Here is a 23,510-nt window from a genome sequence, read left to right on the forward strand (position 1 = left end):
ACATGTTGCGTAATTATAGTCCAATATTACAGCCAGGAAAGAGACATTGGCTCAAGTCACAGAGCTTGCTCAGATTTCACCAGTTTTATATGCACTCCTCTGGGTTGGTGTGTGTACAAGTGTGTGTGTATGTGTGTATACAGTTCTATGCCATTGTATCACACGTGTAGATTTGTGTATCTTGATTGTGATCAAGATGCAGAACTGCTCTACCACCACAACGCATCCCTCATGCTACCCATTTTAGCCACTTACGTCCCAACAACATATCATTATAATTTTGTACACTTTCAATGTGGCAGTCCCTGTTCTGGGCACCAGGAATGCATCAGTGAACAAACACAAGTACCTGCCCTATTGAGAAGAGACAGAAAATAAACATTTTTAAAAAATAAACATATATATTAGGTAATGAGTGAAAAAAGTGAGACCCAAGAGAATAGATACTGAAGATTCCATTTTTTAAAAGATTCTATTTATTTGAAAGAGAGAGAGAGAGAGAGCAAGCATGAGCTGAGGGAGGAGGAGGGGGAAGAAAGGGGAAGAAGCAGACTCCCTGCTGAGCAGGGAGCCTGACCTCGGCCTCCATCCCAGGACCCTGGGATCATGACCTGAGCCGAAGGCAGTGGCTTAACTGACTGAACCACTGAGGCGCCTCTGAAGATTCCATTTTAATGAATTACAAGAACAGGAAGACTAATATCTATTGTGAAAACATCAGAAAGTGGTTGCCTCTGGGAGTATATTGGTTACAAAGGGGCACAAGGCACAAAGGAAGTTTCTGGAAATGTTTCATATCTTGTTTGACTGCAGATTATATGGATATATATATATATGCCAAAATTCACAGCACTGAACATTCAAATCTACATATTTTATTGCATAAAAGTTATATCTCATTTTAAAAAGTAATATACTTTAAAAGTGATAGAAAATATTTAACTAGTATTAATCCTCAAGCTGCTGAGCATATCAGGTTATTATGTTCAAGGTAATCAGTTGCAGGCAAATGATTATAGTCTTTAGGTCAATATTTATACTCTAAATTCCAGAGGCTACAACTTATCTAAACTCAAGTGTGTCTTGACTTTGACCATGAAAAGCAAGATGATATAGTTTTTGCAAAATAGTACCCAAGCACATGTTCATTTAAAATGATATTTGAAAAAAAATGATATTTGGATGACTTCACTTATGAATGGACTTGCATTTTGATCTTAATTCTCCTTATAGGATGTTTTTTATTACCATGTTCCTCAAGCTGTGGATTAAAGGACTTAGCAGAGTTGACTATGCTGCAGAATTTGATTTTATGTCATTTTAGTGCAGAAAGCATAGACAGATGGCTTTGACATGTACAAAAATCAGCAACATGGAAATAAACATGCTAAGTTCATTGGCCACAGTAACTTCTTGCAAGATACATCCATGGAGGCAAGAGAAACAAAAGCAAAAATGAACTATTGGGACTTCATCAAGATAAGAAGCTTTTGCACAGCAAAGGATACAGTCAACAAAACTAAAAGACAACCTCCAGAATGGGAGAAGATATTTGCAAATGACGTATCAGATAAAGGGCTAGTTTCCAAGATCTATAAAGAACTTCTTAAACTCAACACCAAAGAAACAAACAATCCAATCATGAAATGGGCAAAAGACATGAACAGAAATGTCACAGAGGAAGACATAGACATGGCAAACAAGCACGTGAGACAATACTCCGCATCACTGGCCATCAGGGAAATACAAATCAAAACCACAATGAGATCCCACCTCACACCAGTGAGAATGGGGAAAATTAACAAGGCAGGAAACCACAAATTTTGGAGAGGATGTGGAGAAAGGGGGACCCTCCTGCACTGCTGTTGGGAATGTGACCTGGTGCAACCACTCTGGAAAACTGTGTGGAGGTTCCTCAAAGAGTTAAAAATAGATCTGCCCTATGACCCAGCAATTGCACTGCTGGGGATTTACCCCAAAGATACAGATGCAATGAAACACCGGGATACCTGCACCCCGATGTTTATAGCAGCAATGTCCACAGCAGCCAAACTGTGGAAGGAGCCTCGGTGTCCATCGAAAGATGAATGGATGAAGAAGCTGTGGTCTATGTATACAATGGAATATTCCTCAGCCATTAGAAATGACAAATATCCACCATTTGCTTTGACGTGGATGGAACTGGAGGGTATTATGCTGATTGAAAGAAGTCAGTTGGAGAAAGACAAACATTATATGTTCTCATTCATTTGGGGAATATAAAAAATAGTGAAAGGGAATAAAGGGGAAAGGAGAAAAAATGAGTGGGAAATATCAGAAAGGGAGACAGAACATGAGAGACTCCTAACTCTGGGAAACGAACAAGGGGTGGAAGAAAGGGAGGTGAGCGGGGGGTGGGGGTGGCTGGGTGATGGGCACTGAGGGGGGCACTTGATGGGGTGAGCACTGGGTGTTATGCTATATGTTGGCAAATTGAACACCAATAAAAAATAAATTAAAAAAACACACTAAGTTCAGTTGAGATACAAAGGTGAAAAAAGATTTTTTTAAAGATTTTATTTATTTATTCATGACACACACATACACACACAGAGAGAGAGAGAGAGAGAGAGAGAGAGAGAGGCAGAGACAAGGCAGAGGGAGAAGCTGGCCCCTTGCAGTGAGCCAGATGCGAGACTTGATCCCGGACCCCAGGATCACACCCTGAGCCAAAGACAGAAGCTCAACCACTGAACCACCCAGGCATTTCTAAAGAAAGATTACTTTGGTATTTGCTGGGTCTCATCATCAGGACAATGGTGATGAATATATATTCCGTCTTCATTTATTCATTCCTTCAGTGACTGCTTATTGTGAATTTACATATTCTGTGCATTTTCTAGGAGCTGGTGATAGATGGGTGAGTGAAATAGACTAAACTCTTTCTCCTCACAGTGCTTACATTCTACTGGGAAGAGACTCAATAAAGACAATAATAAGAAAAGGAAACGTTAATCTTTAGGAGTGTTTGAAGATGATTGGTCTACAGAAAAAAAGGAAAGAAAGAAGATCAATTGTGTGAAGGGAAGGGAGGTCTTGGTTGTCTCAGTGAGAATAAGAATACAGTATTTGGGCAGATCTTTGAAGGACATGTGGAATGAGCCATATTTGGAGAAGAGTATCCCTGTCAACAGAGCACCCTAGGCAAAGATCTAAGGTAGAAAGTGCCAAGCATGATCAGAGAATAGCAGGGACTTAGAGAATAAGGGAGATGAGTTCAAGTCAGGAGGGTGGCCGAGTGTATACAGAACCATCCAAGATAATAATCAAGAACTCAATAAAGAATTTTCTGATGAGAGGAAAGTCAATGCATAATTAAGCAACATCAATATCATCTCCTAGATTTCAAATTCATTTCCTTTTATCTAGGGCTACCACTTTGCCCTAGTGTAACCAGTGTCAGGTCTCCCCAGGTCAGAGGCCACACCTCTGACCTGGTTGGCCCCACATCTATTCCTGTATTCAACAATCCTTTCTTCATATCGCAGCCAGGCAAGTAGTATACTCATGTCCTTTTTGGTAGTGAGAGACTAAAATTTATCATGGCTTATGAGTTTTGACTTTATTCACCTGTCCAGGCTCCTCTGGTAGCACACAGATCTGTGATACCTCCCACAGCTGAAGCTGTGCAGAGACTCTTCTCTTCCTCAGAAATCAAGTTCCTGTTTACTTCTCAACTTCCCAGGACACCCTCCCCACACACATCATATTAACTCCTGTTTATACTTTATACTTCAGCTTATAGGTTCATTTTTTTTCAGGAAAAACTTCCCTGCTGCCCATCACTTGGATATGCACTTTGCAAACTATGGTTATTTTGCTGATGGTAATTGTGGTAGATCATTAACTCAAGGTTTATAGATGTACTTTCATGAGTTTCTATTCTTGGAAAATTTGGCGACCTAAAACTGAATCTGCTAATTTAAAAGCAGTATTTGAATATTAAACTAAAATGTTTTGTTTTTGGAGGGATCCAGACTTTTAGACAGATGTCTCATGGAAGAAGTATGGTAAAAAAAAACTTGCAGAAGTTGTTGGTCACTAATTCCAAAGTACTTTTTATGAAGTATTCTTAAATGCCAATGAACTTTAAACCAGGGATAGTCAGGAAAATCCATATGACAAAGGGAAGGGAGTTGCATTTCATTTCTCCAAAAAGGAAAGAGAAAACCCAAAGGCCTTTACAACTGGAAAGAACTAGTCAGGGTGCTTTCATGATTTTTGGAATGGCATGCCTCTACAAACCTAACAAGCTTCCCTTGGGGTTTCGAGTGATAGGACAAAAAGATGGAGAGGATTGAGATAGAGGGAAATACTAAAGATTTTCCCAGAGAATAAAGGTAGCTAGGAAAGCAAACCAAATACATCTTTTCAATTAGCTCTAAATACTTAAGCTAGGAAAATTGACCCTGGCAGAGACAGAAGGCTGGCTTTGAAAGCTGGCCAGAGAGGCAACTGCTGACAGACAGCTTGAAGTGCTTTGCCTGATTCTCTGTGGTGAGTCATTCTTTTATAGGGCAAAGCTATCATCTTGGTGCAAAACAGGTCATGGCAGGAGAGTGAGTTGAGGTTCGTGCCTTGAAGCTTCAAGTGTTAATCTTTGCGACCATTCTCTGAGGGTCTCCTCCCTGTGGTTATAGCCTGAGACAAGATTTAAAAGAAAAATCAGATAAGCAAACACAAAATGAAATCCATTTCCCCCCTTCTTCTGTTATGATAGTGAAACAGAAAAGTGGAAAGAAGAAAAATACCCACCCATTGTGCTATTCCTATTATTTACCAAATTTCCATATGTCATCATTCAGTGATCATAGTCACAAGCACTCGAGAAAAAGTTTGGCTAATGTAAGCAGAAAACACAGTTATTAAAGGGTACTAAACAGCTCACAAAATCTCTGAAATTAGGCGTGGAGTTGAACAACATTATGAAAAATGATCAAAAAACATTCTGCAGAACTGGTCCATGGCAGACACCACCAGTATTTCTTGAGCCTGGAGACTGTAGTGTGTTCTGCAGATACTCACCACTCCTGCACTGTTACCACTGCTGATTCTAGAAACCACATTTGCTCTGCCTTGAGTTCTGGGCTCATAACATTGTGTTCTAGGTAGTTCCTCCCTTCTTGCATTGCTAGTCCTTGTCCCAAATCTGGCATGAAACACCAAACTGACAGAGCCTGGGTCACACTCTGTGCTCTTGCTGTAAGGGATGCTGAGAACATTTTAGCCTCTTTTGAGGGGTGGATACCCCAAACACAGAAGGAAGGTTCAGATGCTGGTTGAAAAAAAAAATCATGACAGGTGATGGCTTACATTTCACCCAAATCAACATATCACTTTCTTTCCATGTTTACTCCATTCTTCCTCTGGAATGTCAAAGTCCTGCATGGATAGTCTGCTACCTGTCTACTGATGTGAAACACATACCACAAATATACCTTGTTTAAAGTGATAGGGGAAAGGTGATAAAAGAAGAAAATTAACAACAGCCAGGAGGAGAATATGCGAAGATGCTGTACCCTATTTGTGACTGGTGTAGGGTCACCATGTGACTTCTGTCCACCTCCCGTCCCATGATCCCTCACCTTCACCCTCACCCAGCTGCACAACTTGTTGGTGTTCTTCACCCAAAGGGTCATCCAGTCTTCCTTCTGAGAAAGCAGAAATGTTGAGTGGGCATTAGGTATGTGGAAACATATCATGTACCTCAGAGTCTACTGGCTAAATTTCTGTTTTTCTCATTTTCATTGCATAGACTGTATACTTTTCAGGATGACATTTTCTCAGCCAGTGCTAATACATTAATTTCTAGTGGGCCCACTGGAGATTACAGGAATTCCCAATTAGTGGATGTTTATGAAGGACATTCTGGATGCTCAGGAAAAAGGAAAGACCTGTCAATGCAGGGCAGCATAAGAGGAAATGCTACACTAAGGCCGTTAATAGGAAACTTAAAGTTGGGTGCTGAGAAATATTTGAGAAAAAAAATCTGATTCAGTGTTTCATAACCATAATGGCATATCCATAAAGTTTGTCTGTAAAACAAGCCCTTTGGGGACATCTGGGTATGAAAGGTTGTCTTGTTTCTCTGGTGGACTGTAACATTTAATCTCCACTGGGCTTTAGGGTAATTAGTCACAATGGATAGTGATACTTCAATGCATGTGTGTCATCTTAGAACATCTATGAACACACGTCTTTTAGTCAAAAAAATCTTGATTAACTTATTTTATTTATGTATATAAAGGCAAATAAAGGATTTTGCTATATTCTTAATCTTAAAATGGATGCATTTAAGTGATTTTTGACATGACAAGTCTAACCATGAAAAATGCTACTCTCCAATTTGCCCTTTGGAACCTGGATCTGACTGTTCTTCTGGCTCTGGAAGAAACAGCATCGCATGCTGGTCATAGATTAGAGCAGTTTCTCAACCTTGTCGCTGTTGATGTTTGGGGCCATATAATACTTTGTTGTAGGGGACTTTCCTGTCCATTGTGGGGTCTTTGGTAGCACCTCTGGCCTCTACCCACTAGACAACTAAATGTCCCCTGGTGGACAAAATGACCCTCCAGTGGAGAGACACTGGGTAAGAGCATATACAACAAAGCAACCCACCAGATAGTGTTTCCCAGTGGAAGACATCCCGATTCTTCAACAGATTATTCTACTTGAGTAATGGGTTAACATGGTGAGACTTGTGAATCCTCAAGCATTAGACCATTTCCTTATCTCTTTTTTTTTTCTCAACAATACAAGTAAAATTATGAGATTTGAATTCTCATAAGTGAGGCAAGAAGTGCTTTCCATGTGTTAACTAATTTGGTGCTTAGTGTTAGCCTTGGGGGAAAGCATTTTTGTTAGACCCATTTCATAGAAGCGGCACTGGAGCCCCAGAGAGGATAAGAAACATCCTTTAAGGCCACACTGCTGGGATAAAGCCAAGATTTTGCAAATTGATTTTTAAAACATATTACTTTCTTTTGAATTATTTGTGCCTGTCAAAACTTTTCCAACAGCACAAAAAGGTGCATTATAACCAAAAATCTCTTCACACATGTACTGCAGTCTTCTTTCAAGGCAAACATAGTTTGTATGTGTGTATGTATAGTTCCCTTAAACATAATTAGTAGCATGCCACACCCAAACTACCTTAGATCTTGCTCTTTTTACTATACAACCATTTTGTGTCATTAATATAGAGAGAGCTGTCTCATTATTTTTTACATGAACACAATCAGCTCTTGCTAGAATTCCAAAATGTTTCTATTATAAAAATTCAAAAACCTACAGAAGAAGATGTATAGTAACAAATCTCCATGTATACATGAATACAACGCTCAAATTCAAAATGATCAAATTATGGCCAATCTTGTTTTATATACAGCCTCACCATTTCCTCTTCCCTCAATCATTCTGAAACAATATTTTACTGTGAACTTCTAAAATATATAAACTGGGCAGCCCAGGTGGCTCAGCGGTTTAGCGCTGCCTTCAGCCCAGGGCCTATCCTGGAGACCCAGGATTGAGTCCCATGTCAGGCTCCCTGCATGGAGCCTGTTTCTCCCTCTGCCTGTGTCTCTGCCTCTCTCTCTCTCGCTCTCTCTCTCTGTCTCTCATGAATAAATAAATAAATAAATAAATAAAGTCTTTAAAAAAAAAAAATAATATTTTTTGGTTAATTTATAACAAAAATACTATTATTCCACCTAAAATTTTTTTTAGAAATTTCCTTCATATCAATTATTCACCAAATGTTCTTATAACTACTTTTCTCCCATTTACATCCTGATTTAAAAAAAAATAATATTTATTTTTTATTTAGAAAGAGACAGTGTGTGTGAGAGCACAGAGGGGGTAGATGCAGAGGAAAAGGGAGAGGGTGAAGGAGAGAATTCAAGCAGATTCTCCATTGAGCATGGAGCCTGATATAGAGCTTGATCTCACAACCCATGAGATTGTGACCTGAGCCAAAACCAAGAACTGGACATTCAAATGACTGAGCCACTCAGGTGCCCTTTACATCCTGATCTTTGAAAATACTCTTTGTAATATGTATTTGCTGGACCAAGAGCAAACAAAATTTAAAGAAAACCAAGTTAGAAGCAAACTGAGTCTCCAGTTTGGATCACATTCTGTGGTCTGATCTTTTGAAGTTGAAGACCATGTGCTGCGCCTGGTCTTTCTTATGAAATGACACTAAGTGGCCTCTACTCTAGACTGTCTGTTACCTTGTCTGTTAAATCTTTAAAAAATAATTTCACATCTCTGTGTGTATCCAGATTCTGTTTAGAATTGTGTTGTTCCCTTTGAGAAATCTCCATGAACATTTTTTTTTGTAGTGTGGATTTTCCAGCAATAAATCCTTTTAAAAAATGAAAAATAAATAAATAAAATAAATCCTTTTTTGTGTGTGTCTGATGAACTCCTATTTCTTCTTCATCTTTGTAAGATATTTTCTCTGGGTATAGAAATTTGAGTTGACAACTATTCTTTTTTTATCAGCACTTTATTATTGTTACTCCATTTCCTTCCAGCTTGCGTAGGTTTATTTTTTGTTTGTATTTTTAAAGACTTTGAATAATCTCTACACCCAGCATAGGGCTTGAACCTACAACCCAAGGTCAAGAGTCGCACATTCCACATACTGAGTAGCCAGGTGCTCCCAGACTGTATATTTTTAAGGAGAAGTCTTTTAATTCATTTCTTTGTTCTTCTGCATATAACATATATGCTTTTCTTGATACTTCTAACATTTTCACCTTTTTTCTTTAAAACAGTTGAAATATATCTCTAGTCATTTTTATTTGTTTGCTTGTTTTTGTAATTATCCCCTTAGTGTTCTCTGAACTTCCCATGTCTGTAGTTTGATCTATTTCATGATTTATGGAAAACCGCCTGTCATCTTTTTAGATACTTATTCTTTGTTCTTTTCTTTCTGTTCTTCTTCTGGGATTCCATCTGTGAATATATTACTTTGATTTGTACCCTCCTATGAGCAGCCACTGCACTGTTGTCCATTTATCTTAGAGAAATGAACACTTATTCTCACACAAAATCTTATTTTTTTAAGAATTGTGTTTATTTATTCATGAGAGAGACAGAGAGAGAGGCAGAGACACAGGCTGTGAGAGAATCAGGCTTCCTGCTAGGAGCCCAATGTAGGACTTGATCCTGGACCCCAGCATCATGCCCTGAGCCAAAGGCAGTCACTCAACAGCTGAGCCACCAGGCATCCCCTCACACAAAAACTTATGTATTAGTGTTTACAGCAGCTTTATTTATAATAACACTATCCAGGGCAGCCCAGGTGGCTCAGTGGTTTAGCGCCACCTTCAGCCCTGGGCCTGATCCTGGAGACCCAGAATCGAGTCCCACATCGAGCTCCCTGCATGGAGCCTGCTTCTCCCTCTGTCTGTGTCTCTCTGCCTTTCACTTTGTTTGTGTGTGTGTGTGTGTGTGTGTGTGTGTGTGTCTCATGAATAAATAAATAAAATCTTTTTGTAATTAAGTAAAAGGTAGTACATACACACCATAGAATACTTTATCAACGATAAAAGGAAGTGAAAATTGATAGACATAAGCTGGTGAATCTCCAAAGAATTATACTGAGTAAAAACCAATCCCAGAAGAGATATAGAATATGATTCCATTTATATATAATTCTTCAACTGCCAAAATTCTAGTTATGGAGTACAGATAGTGATCACCAGAGGTTAAGGAAAAGATAAGATCTGCACGGAAGTGGTGTGGCTATAACAGGACCACATGAGGGATTCTTGTAGTGATGGAATATTCTTGGCTACATCAATGTCAATATCTTGTGATATATTAATATCACATTATTATATATCATATGATAATAATATGTATATACTTATATCCTATTATATATCATGTTATCTTATGACATGGCACTATAGCTTTGCAGGATGTTACTTACAATGGGAGAAACAGGGCAAAGGTACAAGGATACCTCTGTATTTATTTCCTATAATAGTATGTATATCCACGAGATCTTAAACTACAATGTTTAATTAAAAATAAAATGTGAATCCCTCCAAAATGTATACACATGAAATCATCATGTTGTGTGCTTTAAAGATTTTGCAATTTATGGGATCCCTGGGTGGCGCAGCGGTTTGGCTCCTGCCTTTGGCCCAGGGCGCGATCCTGGAGACCTGGGATCGAATCCCACGTCGGGCTCCCGGTGCATGGAGCCTGCTTCTCCCTCTGCCTGTGTCTCTGCCTCTCTCTCTCTGTGACTATCATAAATAAATAAATAAATAAATAAAGAACTTTAAAAAAAAAAAAATAAAGATTTTGCAATTTTATTTGTCAATTATCTGTTTATAAACCTGAAAAAGTTGGAAGAGGGAAAGAAGTTTCACCCTTCTGTGTTAAGGATCGTGGATGATCTTAATTCTTTTTCTTTTTTTTTTCAGCAGTTGCTGATACTTCCTTTATCAACTTTTTGTACATTTAGATCTTTAAATCTATCTACGTGATGCTGTTATAGTACCATGCAGTGGCCAGAGAAGCCCACTGGACACTACACATGTATCAGGGAAGGGAAGCACATCTCTCCTGTCTCCAGAAGGAGAAGTAAGGGCATCTGGAGCCAGAAGGGGAGAATGGGTGTTTCCACCAGATTTAGATGCAGCCCCAGTCACTGCTCCCTGGACTGGGGTCTTGAAGGCTAAAGTCTGGTTTGGGCTCTAGGAGGACATGTTCCAACCTCAGAAGGCTGGCTTCTCTGACTCTTTAGAATGGCCTAAAGCTGCAATGAAGATGTGAGAGGCAGAGGGATGGAGAAGAACCTTCCACAGGGAGAAGGGCAGGTGGAGGCCCTGTCCTGTGCATTGGGAGTGGTGGCAGCAATTAACATTGCCATGCAGGAGGCTCCTGGGGGGATGTGTCAGCCCTCCCCTGCAAATGCAGCTGCTGCCAAAGCTCATTAGGTCTGTGTGTGAGCTGTTTCTGAGCTCCTGTCCATGTCCTCCCAGTAGTGTCCCTAGCAATGGCAAGTAGTCCCGGGTGACTAAGGAGCCCTGGGGCCCAAGGAATTTGGGGTGTCTCTTCCTGTGGTCCATCCTTGTGCTGGAGGGAGAGCTCTTGAGACCAGCTTACATCTAGAGGAAAACAGACACATCTCCTTTGTCAGCACTGATTAACATCTGAGAGGCATCCACAGCCTGTGGGAGTGTGGCCTCGGCAGGGACAGAGACAGAAATGATGTGACTTGTTAGGGACTTGGGTCAGGGGCATGAAACAGGACTGGTGAAATCTTCTCATCCTAAGCATTATAGCAAATGTGGTGAAATGCTTTGCATTTCAATGCTTTGCAGGAGCATGAAGCTTGGGTAATATGTATTCTCAATTCCATAGCTTAGTATGGACACACAGAGAGAAAGACCATTAGGGAAGAAGCCCAGAAACAGAAAATCTTTCATTAGGTATTGATATTGGTTAGCAGGATGTGGGAGTATTATATTACATTTCCAAGAAAGATACATTATCACTTGCTCTAATTCCTCGTATCTCAATTATTTCTGAAGGGTTTGATAATGACAATATTATGGTTTTCTTTTTTTGTAACAGATAAATGAAGATGTAAGGCAATTAAGGGCCTACTCATAGACCCCTGACACTCAGACTCAATTCATTAACTGGAGGCAAGATTCTGGTCATCCTAGAACTGGCTGTGGGGATTGCACCATGGAGACTTGCTAGACAGAGGGAATTGTATTGCCATGAAAACCCTAGTCTTAGCCACAGGGAACAAGAAGTATAAAGAAGACAAGGCTTTACAGGAGACCATGATACAATATGTTGCCAAAAGTGAGTGTCAGGTTCATACATGTTTGAGAAACTGGGCCTTGGGAAATGGTCTCAGAGGAAGTGAAAAGTCAGGTAACCAAGGCAGGCTAGAAGTTCACCAGACCACAAAGAGAATAAAGTAATTGTTCTTTCAGGATGTCAAACCCACCTTTGAGATACCAGCCACCCAAGCCCCCCGTGACTCATCTGTTTTCATAGGTTAGGATGATGCAAGTACTCCTGCTCAGGATGGATGCTCTCACTGTGGCCATCAACCAACTCTTCAGTCGGGAGTCAGAGAAATCTCTCTCTACGTGGAAGTGCCATTTCTATGGCCAGTTCACCTGTTGAAGGTATGGCTCTGAGTCACTTTGAGCAGCATGAGAGAGCCTTATCTGCTGGTTGTGGGGCCTACCTTCATGTGTTGTGGTTCTGTATTTGCGACTTTCACTTGTCCCAACCAAGACTGACAAGCTCCCCAATGCACAAGGTCACATAGATTTCAGGCAAATGGACAGATTTTCTTTGTTTAAAGAACTGACTAAAGTTGAGCTTTTTGATTAGTTGTATTAAGCTAGATAAAATGTGTTGGATTAGGAATCTGAACACTTGGTTTTTGTTTGCATATCCCTTCTGTCCTAGAGAGAAAGCATTTTGGTTCTATTTGCTGTTTGTAATAATAACTGGATAATGGGAGAAGGCACATGGAGGTACTTTAACTGTGGCCAATGTTTCTATTTAAACAATGAAGAGTTGATGTCTGTATCAATGCCTGAGACCTGATTTTTCCTATAATTTCAGTGTTACTACTGGTGTCTCCTCCATCTGTTAGGGTCTCAGTTTTCTAATTATGTGACCTATTTTCAAAGCACAATAAGGTCAGATAATTTATATCTTTCAAATCCCATTTGGAATAGTTACATCTTAAAAATTCACAAATAGAATCATTTCCACATAAAAAGAATAAACATAGATGTTTTTTTCTAATTTATTAATCTACCAGGTGTTCAGAAATGGACTCTATCACTGTAGAAAACAGAAATATTTTGATATCAATTAACTAAAACAAAAAAATTTAAAACCAAGGGAAAGGACTTTAGAAGTATATATACTATTTCATGGGTTAAAAGTAATTAGCTAATGTATCCATGAAAGGTAATTAAGTATTAGCAGCAGTGGACATAGGCTGGCTCAGTGAGATTCAAAAGCAAGTAGATAGAAAGAGACAGGGCAGTGGTGGTATATTAGCAGTGTGAATGAAGTTGAAGGGGGAGGTGAGAGATTTGTGATTGAACAATGAAAGAAGAGAATTTGTTTTGTGGAGTGTAAGAAAGAAGGAAAAATTAAACATGATGTCCTGGGAGAGAGGAAGAATTTTATTAGCCTATTGATAGAGGTAACGGAGCCTGGTGCACATACAGCTTGTGGAGATATGAGTCGAATCAATGGTGAGCTATTTAGGAATCATTCCTTAAGCTGTGAAGAAGCATCTGGACTTTGTAGAGATGTCCAGGAGGTCACTGTGGGCTTGAGATGGAAGATCCAGTGTTAGAGACAAGTCCTTCAAGCAGTAGCTATAGGAAGAGCACAAGTTCTGTGCATAGAACCTTAGAAAATCCTCACAGTAACACAGCAGGAGAGTTTAAAATAATTATCAAAGACTATAGACAAAAACATTAGTCTGGAAGAAAATCAGGACAGAAGAGTATCATACAGTGGAGAGTTTGAAGGAACAAACAGCTCAATTGTTTAAACAATAAAGAAATAAAGTAGAATAAGATCTCTGAATCTGATGATTAGAAAGCCATGAATGCCCTTCAAGAATGCAGTATCCATGGATTCGTGAAGATGGGAACTAGATTTCCACGGCTTGAAGGATGAATGTTGTGAGGAAATATACCCTGCAAGTGGACACCAATCATCTGGGAACTCTGGGTGTGAAAGGAAGAGAGACTCAGAATGGTAATCATGTAGCAACAATTGGGTTTTTATAATGAGGGAAAAGGAATCAACCAGGAACAAGAGAAACCCAGGATAGTAGAAAGGGGAATGAATGAAGGAATAAGATCCCAAAGGTGATCAAAGTGAAATGAAAGGTCAATCAGCTATCCTCACAAAGTGTCAATGGACCAACTGTACATCTTTCAAACATTTGAGTTCACCAATGACCCTTTCATTTGGCCAATATTTCCCACATGTTATAAATTTAAAAAAATATAAAGTTAAGAGAAGCTAAGTAGCTTGCTCTAGCCTTCAGCAAGCAGGAGAGAGCGTATTTACAGCAAGAACTTCCAGGCTTTAAAGGTCCTGCTTTCTCTGGGATGTGACACTGTCACTCATTTGTCATGAGACTAAGGCTGTAGTAGAGAGATGTGTGCGGTGGGTGAGAGAAGCAGAGTGAGTCATGGGCTGCCTTGTCCAAATAGCTTGCACATGCAACAGGGGGACAGTGATGGGAAGACAATCTGTTCTGTGTCTTTTTCTTCCACTTGAGCATTAGGAGTAAAGGGAAGCATAATACTGCCCGTGAAATCCCAACATCCAGCAAAGGTGGGACTTAAAGATATTTTCCAAATTAATCAAAAACAAATGTCGACTTCCTATGCAGATCTGCTAAATAGTCAACAAAACTAAACTAAACAGATTTGTTTACTCTTCCTCCTTTTATAGAAAGCCAAAGAAAGCCATTTCCATACTGTCCTTTTTACTGAGACTATACACAAGGGCTAGAGTTGTAGAAAAATAAAAAACAAGTCAGAATAAGTGAAAAAAGGAGGATGAAATGAGCACTCTTCTCTCTCTCCTTCCAAAGATCAACAACACCAAATTCTCAAAAGACCTTTATTTTCCTGCCCAATAGATTTCAAATCTTCTAAAGGTTTTGCTTCCTTTTTTTCAAATGTCTGAAATTATGGACAGGATATGAGAGGGGAGCACAGCACTTGTTACTCTCTCTGCCAGGTCGGGCTCCTGCTATAGCTCATAGCCATAAACAGAGTTGCTACTGCCAGGAAGAGTTTATGAAGTACTTTCCCCTTGGTTATCTCCATTTGAACTTAAACACTTGTGAGTTATGCAATGTTGCCCATTTTGTATGTAAAGTTTAAATGTCTAACTCAATCTCATCTCTTTTAAGTCATTAAAACAAGATTCATATTCAGGTTCTTTAATTCCAGATTTTTTTAAATAATAAATTTATTTTTTTTATTGGTGTTCAATTTGCCAACATACCGAATAACACCCAGTGCTCATCCCATCAAGTGCCCCCCTCAGTGCCCGTCACCCAGTCACCCCTACCCCCCGCCCTCCTCCCCTTCCACCACCCCTAGTTCGTTTCCCAGAGTTAGGAGTCTTCATGTTCTGTCTCCCTTTCTGATATTTCCTACCCATTTCTTCTCCCTTCCCTTATATTCCCTTTCACTATTACTTATATTCCCCAAATGAATGAGACCATATAATGTTTGTCCTTCTCCAATTCCAGATTTTTCCATGAGACACCAGCCTTATTTGCAGTATATATCTTACTCCTCCAACTTTTTTTCTTTTGTAGTTTATTTATACATTTCATCATCTTTTGTGCACTAGATACATGTAGGGTTGTCCTTGAACTTTGACCCACGTTTACCGTCATTGCTTCCTTTACCACCCATTGTCATCTACATTTCCCTCCTGCCCTGGAAACTCAGGTAAACAGGAGAGATATTAAACTTCCAACAATTGCACTGTTTGATCTCCTGGCTTTAACTGACTCCCTGAGATCACACCCTGTCTTTATGAAGGTGCTCGTCTCCTCTCTTATGTAAAGTAGATACAATGAGTATTATGATTAAGCCTATGATCTTGGTCCATATGATAAAAAATATCTAGTTCTGACAGATTATTACGATGTGCATTCTCTGAAGAAGTTATTCTTATGGTTCTTTTTTTTTTTTATTCTATGGTTCTTTAATTCAACAGCTGCTTGTACTCTCTGTCTCTCTGCAGACTAATAATCTTCATAGTTTTTAATGGAAATAGATAACCAGACATGGGCGAGAGAGTTTATTCTCCTTGGCCTGTCCAGTGACTGGGACACAGAGGTGTCCCTCTTTGTACTGTTCTTGATCACATACATGGTGACAGTGCTGGGAAACTTCCTCATCATTCTTCTCATCAGACTGGACAGCCGACTCCACACTCCCATGTATTTCTTTCTCACCAACCTCTCCCTCGTTGACGTCTCTTATGCCACAAGCATCGTTCCTCAGATGTTGGCACATCTTCTTGCAGCCCATAAAGCAATCCCATTTGTGAGCTGTGCCGCCCAGTTATTCTTCTCCCTGGGCTTGGGTGGGATTGAGTTTGTTCTACTGGCAGTGATGGCCTATGACCGCTATGTGGCCGTGTGTGACCCCCTGCGATACTCGGTCATCATGCACGGAGGGCTCTGTACTAGGTTGGCCATCACCTCCTGGGTCAGTGGCTCTATGAACTCTCTCATGCAGACTGTCATCACATTTCAGCTGCCCATGTGCACAAACAAGTACATTGATCACATATCCTGCGAACTCCTAGCTGTGGTCAGACTGGCTTGTGTGGATACTTCCTCCAACGAGATTGCAATCATGGTTTCTAGCATTGTTCTGCTGATGACACCTTTCTGCCTGGTTCTCCTGTCCTACATCCAGATCATCTCCACCATCCTAAAGATCCAGTCCACAGAGGGAAGAAAGAAAGCCTTCCACACCTGTGCCTCTCACCTCACAGTGGTTGTCCTGTGCTATGGCATGACCATCTTCACTTACATCCAGCCCCATTCTGGCCCCTCTGTCCTTCAGGAGAAGTTAATCTCTCTCTTCTATGCCATTTTAATGCCCATGCTGAACCCTATGATTTATAGTCTAAGGAATAAGGAGGTGAAGGGAGCCTGGCAGAAACTATTAGGGCAGTTATCTGGGTTAATATCAAAACTGGCAACTTGATGGATCTTGAACATCAGTTAGAGAAAAGAGCTTTCCCTGTGTTTTCTCCTAGTTAACTCCGATATGGCAGGCATCACCTGCATTGCCCTGGCAACCAGGAAGGAGATGATGACACATGTACTGTTGGTGCTGGGTAGGAGGCTGGAAGTTGGGTTGGGGTGTGTGATGTGGGCATATTTTTATGTCACAGCAGCACGTTCAGTGGAGATGAGCACTGCTGAACTGGACTTCCCACCCTTACTCAATCTCCATTCATGTGGCCTGAGAGTGATGAACAAAAAGTACAGTTTGCTGTTTTGATTGTCACATTGTTTGTAATCAGAGACCTATTCATGGATCTTACTTTGGAACACTGGTGCTTAATCATCCAAATTTTGTGCAAGGTTATAGTGCTTCCATTGGGAACAAAAGCATTTTCATATTTTAGACTCAGAATACTGCACAGCATATGTATCCACATCTAGTAACTGTGTGAGTCACTGTTCTGAGGACAGAGATGCTATCAAGGCTGTGAAGATGTCTGTGTGCTGGACCTGCTACCTGTGCACATAGCATCTTCTCTCAGTGATGAAGATACCTCAAGACAAAAGCACCAATTGAAGATCTTGTTTTCTAGTGATGAGAATGTAACTAAAGGTGTTCGTACAAGGCTACTACTGGCCAAGGAAAAGCCTGTTTGGGGCACTACTTGACAACATACAAACAGTTTAAGAGGAATTTTACTACATATGTAAGGAGTACCATTTACATGTTAAACAACCCCATTTCTGAAATAAATATTAAGTCTTTTACTAGACTTTAAATACAGAATAACACATAAATTTTGATATAATATATAAAATATAAAAGCTCTAGTTAATTTTAGAAGGGATAGACTGCTCATCCAAAACCAATGAAAAATAAGACAGCTTTATATGCATTCGGTGAAGGAGGGTATCTATGCACTGTCTCCTTCTAGTCTTCGTATTGAACATATCATCCCTCGTCCTATATACACGGGACCCTAGTTGCTCCTTGTAAACTAGTGAGGTGAATAGTCATAGAGAGTAAGCCTTTGGGATGATTGCAGAAGTCTTCCTGTATGAAAAGACCAGAAAAAGTTCAGCTGGAAACTGAAAAGTTCAGGAAAGTAGTACAAATTACCGAGATGACAACAACCCAAGAGGAGACAGCCACTGAAAAAAAATAGAGCTGGATGAGAGTACAAGAGTTCAAAATTCCCTGAAGCCATGATTGCAGGGCAGAGAAGAAGAACTAATGAGGATGGAGGAGGCAGGTAAAGAGGGTCAGATCACAAAGGGCATTGAATGCCAAATTATATTTTAATTTTACTTAAAACCAATGTGTAGGTGGCAAGGATTTTTAAACAAGTATATGACTTGATAAAATTTACATTTTAGAATGATCACTCTTGGCAATGATTTGGAGGAAAAAAAGGTTATAGGCCAGGAGACCAGTTGGCTGATTTCTCCAGTGATACTGTTGAGACATTAGAAGAATCTGAATGAAAAAGAAAAAGTCGAGCCAAGTCACATCATCTAAAAGAGATTTGGGGTGGCTCAGTGGTTGAGCGCCGCCTTCAGCCCAGGGTGTGATCCCGGAGTCCAGGGATAGAGTCCCACGTCATGCTCCCTGCATGGAGCCTGCTTCTCCCTCTGCCTCTGTCTCCCTGTGTCTCTGCCTCTCTCTCTCTCTTTCTCTCTCTCTGTGTCCATAATTAATAAATAAATAAAATCTTTGAAAACAAAAAGTGGTTTCGAAGGACACTGCACTTCCCCTGATTGCAATTCCTACGTGTACCCCACACTTCCTCTAAGGTGTCATTATCCTGGTATAAATATTGTGTAAATCATGGAGTAAAATGCAAAATTTACCACCATGAACAACTGTATATAAAATGGTAAGAGATAGAGGTGAAAGAAGCAGAAAATCGGTCAAAAATACAAATGAACACATGACGCACAAAGGAGGAAAGTCCGTGAAGATGCTGTATGCTCATTTCTACAACCAGTTGACATGCTCCGGACTCCCCTTCACCATTCATCGCAGGATCCCTTTGCCTTTCCCAGGCCCCCATGACTTTGCCTTTGCCCCTTCGCCCCCCTCTCCAAGGTCAACAGCGCAGGTGATCCCTCTGAACCTGCTCCTCTGTCCCATGCTCACTGATCATTTCTCAGCTCAACTGAGTCAACTCAGAAGCAACCTTTATTTCTGTTTCTGTGTGCTTTGTGCCCAGCACTTCTACTTAATCCCTCCATGTAGCTTCCAATCTTTATGGAAATTCTCATGCACTTATGACACTGTCCATCTCTTCTACTAGATCCTTGAACTGACTTGTGAGAGTTATTTTAAACCCCTCTGTGATAGTTCCTGCCACCAAGTACATCTGATCCGGGTTCTGCTAATTTCTTGGTTCAGGGACACTGACATTTTTCTTGCCTTTCCCTCCGACCTTTAGTTTTGCCTGAAAATGGAACATTTTGCATGTAGGGAAAAGAGCATTATGCCTTGAAATGGGCACGTGTCATTTGTCTGTCCTGTGGTCTTGCTTGGTGAGGAGAGCGTGGGAATCAACGGACTCCTGGCTTGAGTGGGGCTTGAGTTTTGTGTTGCTGTGATTATCCCCATCTACCAACAAATTGCTTTCCCCTATTGAGACTTGTGCCTTGTGTGGAGTGTCCAGGGCTGGGAGGGCTTTTCCCAGTGCCGCTGAACCAGCGTGAGTGTTCGGCTCTGCTGTGAGGCTGCATGTGGAGAGTGTCTGTCTGCAGGCTGCCACTGGCCCTGGTTCACAGCTGTGTCTTGTTTCTCAATCCTGCTGGCCTGGTGTTGGAGGCTGAGGCTTTATCCCTCTGTCCTGGCTCTTTCTCAGTCTCAGGCATGTCCTTTGTCCCCAGGTCTCAGGGTTGGGGCCATCTTGGGGGACTTTCCACCTCTGCAGACTGAGGAGAGGGCTCCCAGTCTGAACAGAGTGGCTTCCTGCCCCAAGGACCATCATGAAAGAATGATATGTTTTGTTTCCTGTTCTCTTTCCTCAGTAATGAGTCTTCATCAGCCTCTGAGGGAAACAGTTTGCTGCCCTTGCCCCAGTGGCTCAGGCTTTTGTTACATGATGGAGGCAGGACCTGGGCCCAGAGCTTGGCTTCTGCAACACAGCTGTGGTGCCTCCACCAGACCTGCACCATGCAGGAGGCTTCCTCTGGCTCCCCCTTTTCCCTGAACATCCTGGCGAGGCCTGTCCCAAGCGTGTCTCAAAATCTTGAGAATTGGTGGGCACCGCTCTTTGCTGTGGCTCTCAGCCAGTCTATGCTTCTAGGAACCCACCCTCTAACTTCAGTGCTTTGTTAAAGCAATTCTCAGGGGCTTATTTGCTGGCCTGTTTTCCTCCCAGGCTCTGGCCCAGGTGAGTTAAGACTCACATCCTATCTCTGCCTGGATGTGCTGATCTTTCCTGAGGTTTCATGCTCTGGGTTGCCCTGCAATCTCAGCTGGGATGATTTCGGGAACAGTTATGATTCTGTGGTTTAACCTTTCTTGCTTTAGGAGGGAACCAATGTTCTTTCCAGCTTTTTACAGCCTAAGTGGAAGCTAGAACAAGCTCAAGTGCTTTATATGTTTTTTCCTTTGAAGGAGACTGTGTTTTTAAGAGCAGTTTTAGATTCATAGCACGATTGAGCAGGAAATACAGAGAGTACACATATACTCCCTGTGCCCCTCCCTGTTTTGCCTCTAGAAATGTCCTGCTCCAGAGAGGTACATTTTCACTCACCTTTATTTTTGTTTTTTTTTAAATTTTATTTTAAGTAGATTCCATACCCAACATGGAGTTCAAACTCATGACCCTGAGACCAAGAGTTGCATGTTCTACCGACTGAACCCGCCAGGCACCTCCATAATCACTTACTTTTAAAGGTATATTTTAAAAGGCTAAGTATAAGTGGGATAGGTGCATGATAATTCACAGGTAAGTAAAATATAAAATGGCAAATAATGATATTTAAGCCAAGGAATTTAAGTCAAATAAACTGCTTATGTGAAAACAACTTACCCAAATTATATGCATAGTGTTTGGAGCAAACGATTCATTATTTTTTTTGTTTATCTTGCAAACCAAGCCTACAGATTAATAGTATATCTAATTGCATTTGTCACAAATGCCTCTTGAGAAAACGATTTTGATTCCTAGGCAGACACTGATGAGATGACCTTCCTGGGCAGAAGAGAGCATTTCCTCGCAGGGAAGAGAAGCAGGGGAAACTGCAGTTGTGGTTGACTTTGAACCTCTTCTGTCTCAGTTAGTTGAGATGTGGCATTCAAGTCATTGGAGACTGTAGATCAAATATTTGTGAAGTGAATAATGGTAGAACAAAGTGTTACAATAATAGATTAATGTGACTATGGTTTACAGAATGAATTGTCTCAGGAGTTCTCAAATGTCTTCTATCAGAAACACCTGAAGGGCTCATGAAGTCACAGTTTGCTGACCCTCCTGTGTAGGGTCTGATTCAGCGAGTTTTGGTAGAATGAAGGCTATCATTCTTTGAAGTGCCCTGAATTAATTTGAGCAAATAGCACTTTGCTGCAAATACTAAAACAACAGCATTAACAATGGAAAGGAACTATCCATGGGACAAATGTTTTGTTTAAGAGTGATATAACCTGCTGAATGATGGAGGGTGAATGACAAGGCCCTGAGGATCTGGAGCAGGAGCAACTGAGAGAGGTGTGGGGTCTTTACCAAAGTCTGGAATTTGGGAGTTTCCCTTTGTTGCCTGCAGATGAGAGGAGGAGAGCAACAGTGATGTGACCATCTGGACACTGTTTCTACAGTTCTCTCAGCCATGGAATTTTTCCTACTTTTCTCAGAGAAAGTATCTAACCAATTCTGTCAACTGTGGGAGTTCAGAAATTCAGGTGAGGAATGAGAAGCATCTCTACTTTCCCTTTGTATTCCCTTTCTATTCTTTTCCCTTTCCCTTTCTAGAATATCACAGAAGCACTGTCAAAGTCACTGGGTGCTATCGTATCAGATGTTATAGTAACATGGCAAAATGAAAGAGGGGACAAGCAGGATGATAGTCACATTGGTGAAAATAAAAGATGTGGGAGATAACTATAGGACATTAGGGAAATAAATGAGGTGACATGTGGATGATAAGGGGTTGCATACGTGGTTGGCTGAGCAGATAAGCAGATGGCTGAGTGAGTATGGAGATGGTTATAGACAGTGGGTAAATGCGTGTATATATAAATGATGATTCTGAGAGTGGGTATTTGAATGGAAGATAAGTGAACAAACGATTTACTTACAGGGTACATGATGCCTAGAGAGTATATCAGAGATGTAATGTGACTGCATCCTGTGACTTTTACATTTAACGTATTCATAAAAATAAAAATTAAAGATTTGGGAAGGTATGGAAAACTAACACTTCTGTACTTCTTTGTTGAGAATTTCCGTGACATTTTCCTGTTTCTTTTTTTGTCTCAACATAAATCTTAATATTTTCTGCATCCCCTTTTAGGATGTTATTTGAAATCTTAAATCTTTGTATGCAATGTTACTGTTCTTAAAACTTGAATAGTACCTTCAGAGATGTACGCAGGTGTGGATCCATCTTTGTAAAGCTTGTAGCAGGACCAGTTGGCTCTTTGCACAGATATCAGGGGAGTGAGGTTCAGTGCTCCTGTGTTGAGAAGGAGAAGTGAAGGTATCCTGGAGCCAAAATGGATGACTGTTTTTTCACCAGGGTTGGTTGCAGACCTAATCACTGCTCAGTAGAATAGGGGCATAAGTGCTAAGTGTCAGATTTGGGCTATAGAATATCCTAAGAGTCTCAGACAACTGGCATCTCCTCTTTTAGAATGACCTTTGGCTTCAGGAGGTTCCTGTGGTTGAGGAGAATGGGGAAGAACAGACTTCAGAGAGAGAAGCAAGGCAGCATGGAGACTCTGCCCTTGAGGATTGGGAGTGTGTAATACATAAAGCTCCTGAGGGAGTCTGTCAGCCTCACATTGCTGCTTCAGACACTGCTGTACCTCACCACGTTTGTGTTGGAGCCAGTTGTGGGGCACCTGTGAACTTTCTAGCAGCTGTTTTTCTCACAATGTATACTAGTCCCAGATGAGTAGTTAGCCAGGAGCTATGAGGAGTCTGGAACTCTTCATGTCTCTGGTCCATAACTTTGTTGGAAGGAAGAATTCTTTGAATTGACATGAACTGAGACTGAAGTGGACACATCTATTTGTCAGGCACTAATCAATGTTTGAGAGCCCTGATGGATGCACTAACAAATGGTGGGTGCACACAGGGGTGTCTAGAGGGGTAGAAACAGAACTAATCTGACCTGTTAACTGACCTGTTAGGGAGTTTGGATCAAGGATGTGACCTATGGATGCTGCAGTCTTCTCACCCTAAACAGTGTGGCAAATGTAAAGTCATATGCCTTCTTGAAGCTAGAGGCTCAGGGACATTTCTGGTCTAATGGTTCTCATATCCAAATTACACACTCAGAGAAGGAGAGTACAATGCAGGGGGGTGGGATGCAGAAAATGATTAATATTTAGAAATTGCAGTAATCAAGACAGTATGGTACTGACTCAAAAACAGACATGTAGATCAATGAACAGAATAGAAAACCCAGAAATGGACTCTCAACTCTATGGTCAACTAATCTTTGACAAAGTGGG

The 23,510-nt window shown here is 40.8% G+C and overlaps 1 protein-coding gene across 1 annotated transcript; it reads left to right on the forward strand.

Annotated features, from left to right (window-relative positions):
- The first annotated feature begins 15,866 nt into the window (after nucleotides 1–15,866).
- Nucleotides 15,867–16,820, forward strand: LOC144284066 (olfactory receptor-like protein OLF3). Its single transcript, XM_077848436.1, has one exon. The coding sequence runs from the start codon at nucleotides 15,867–15,869 to the stop codon at nucleotides 16,818–16,820; it is 954 nt and encodes a 317-aa protein (XP_077704562.1).
- Nucleotides 16,821–23,510: the final 6,690 nt, after the last annotated feature.

Source organism: Canis aureus, chromosome 15, assembly GCF_053574225.1.
Source record: "Canis aureus isolate CA01 chromosome 15, VMU_Caureus_v.1.0, whole genome shotgun sequence".
NCBI lineage: Eukaryota > Metazoa > Chordata > Mammalia > Carnivora > Canidae > Canis > Canis aureus.

Bases quoted from the DNA above. Each gene is read 5' to 3' on its own strand.
- LOC144284066 (XM_077848436.1), top strand. From the start codon at position 15,867: ATGGAAATAGATAACCAGACATGGGCGAGAGAGTTTATTCTCCTTGGC.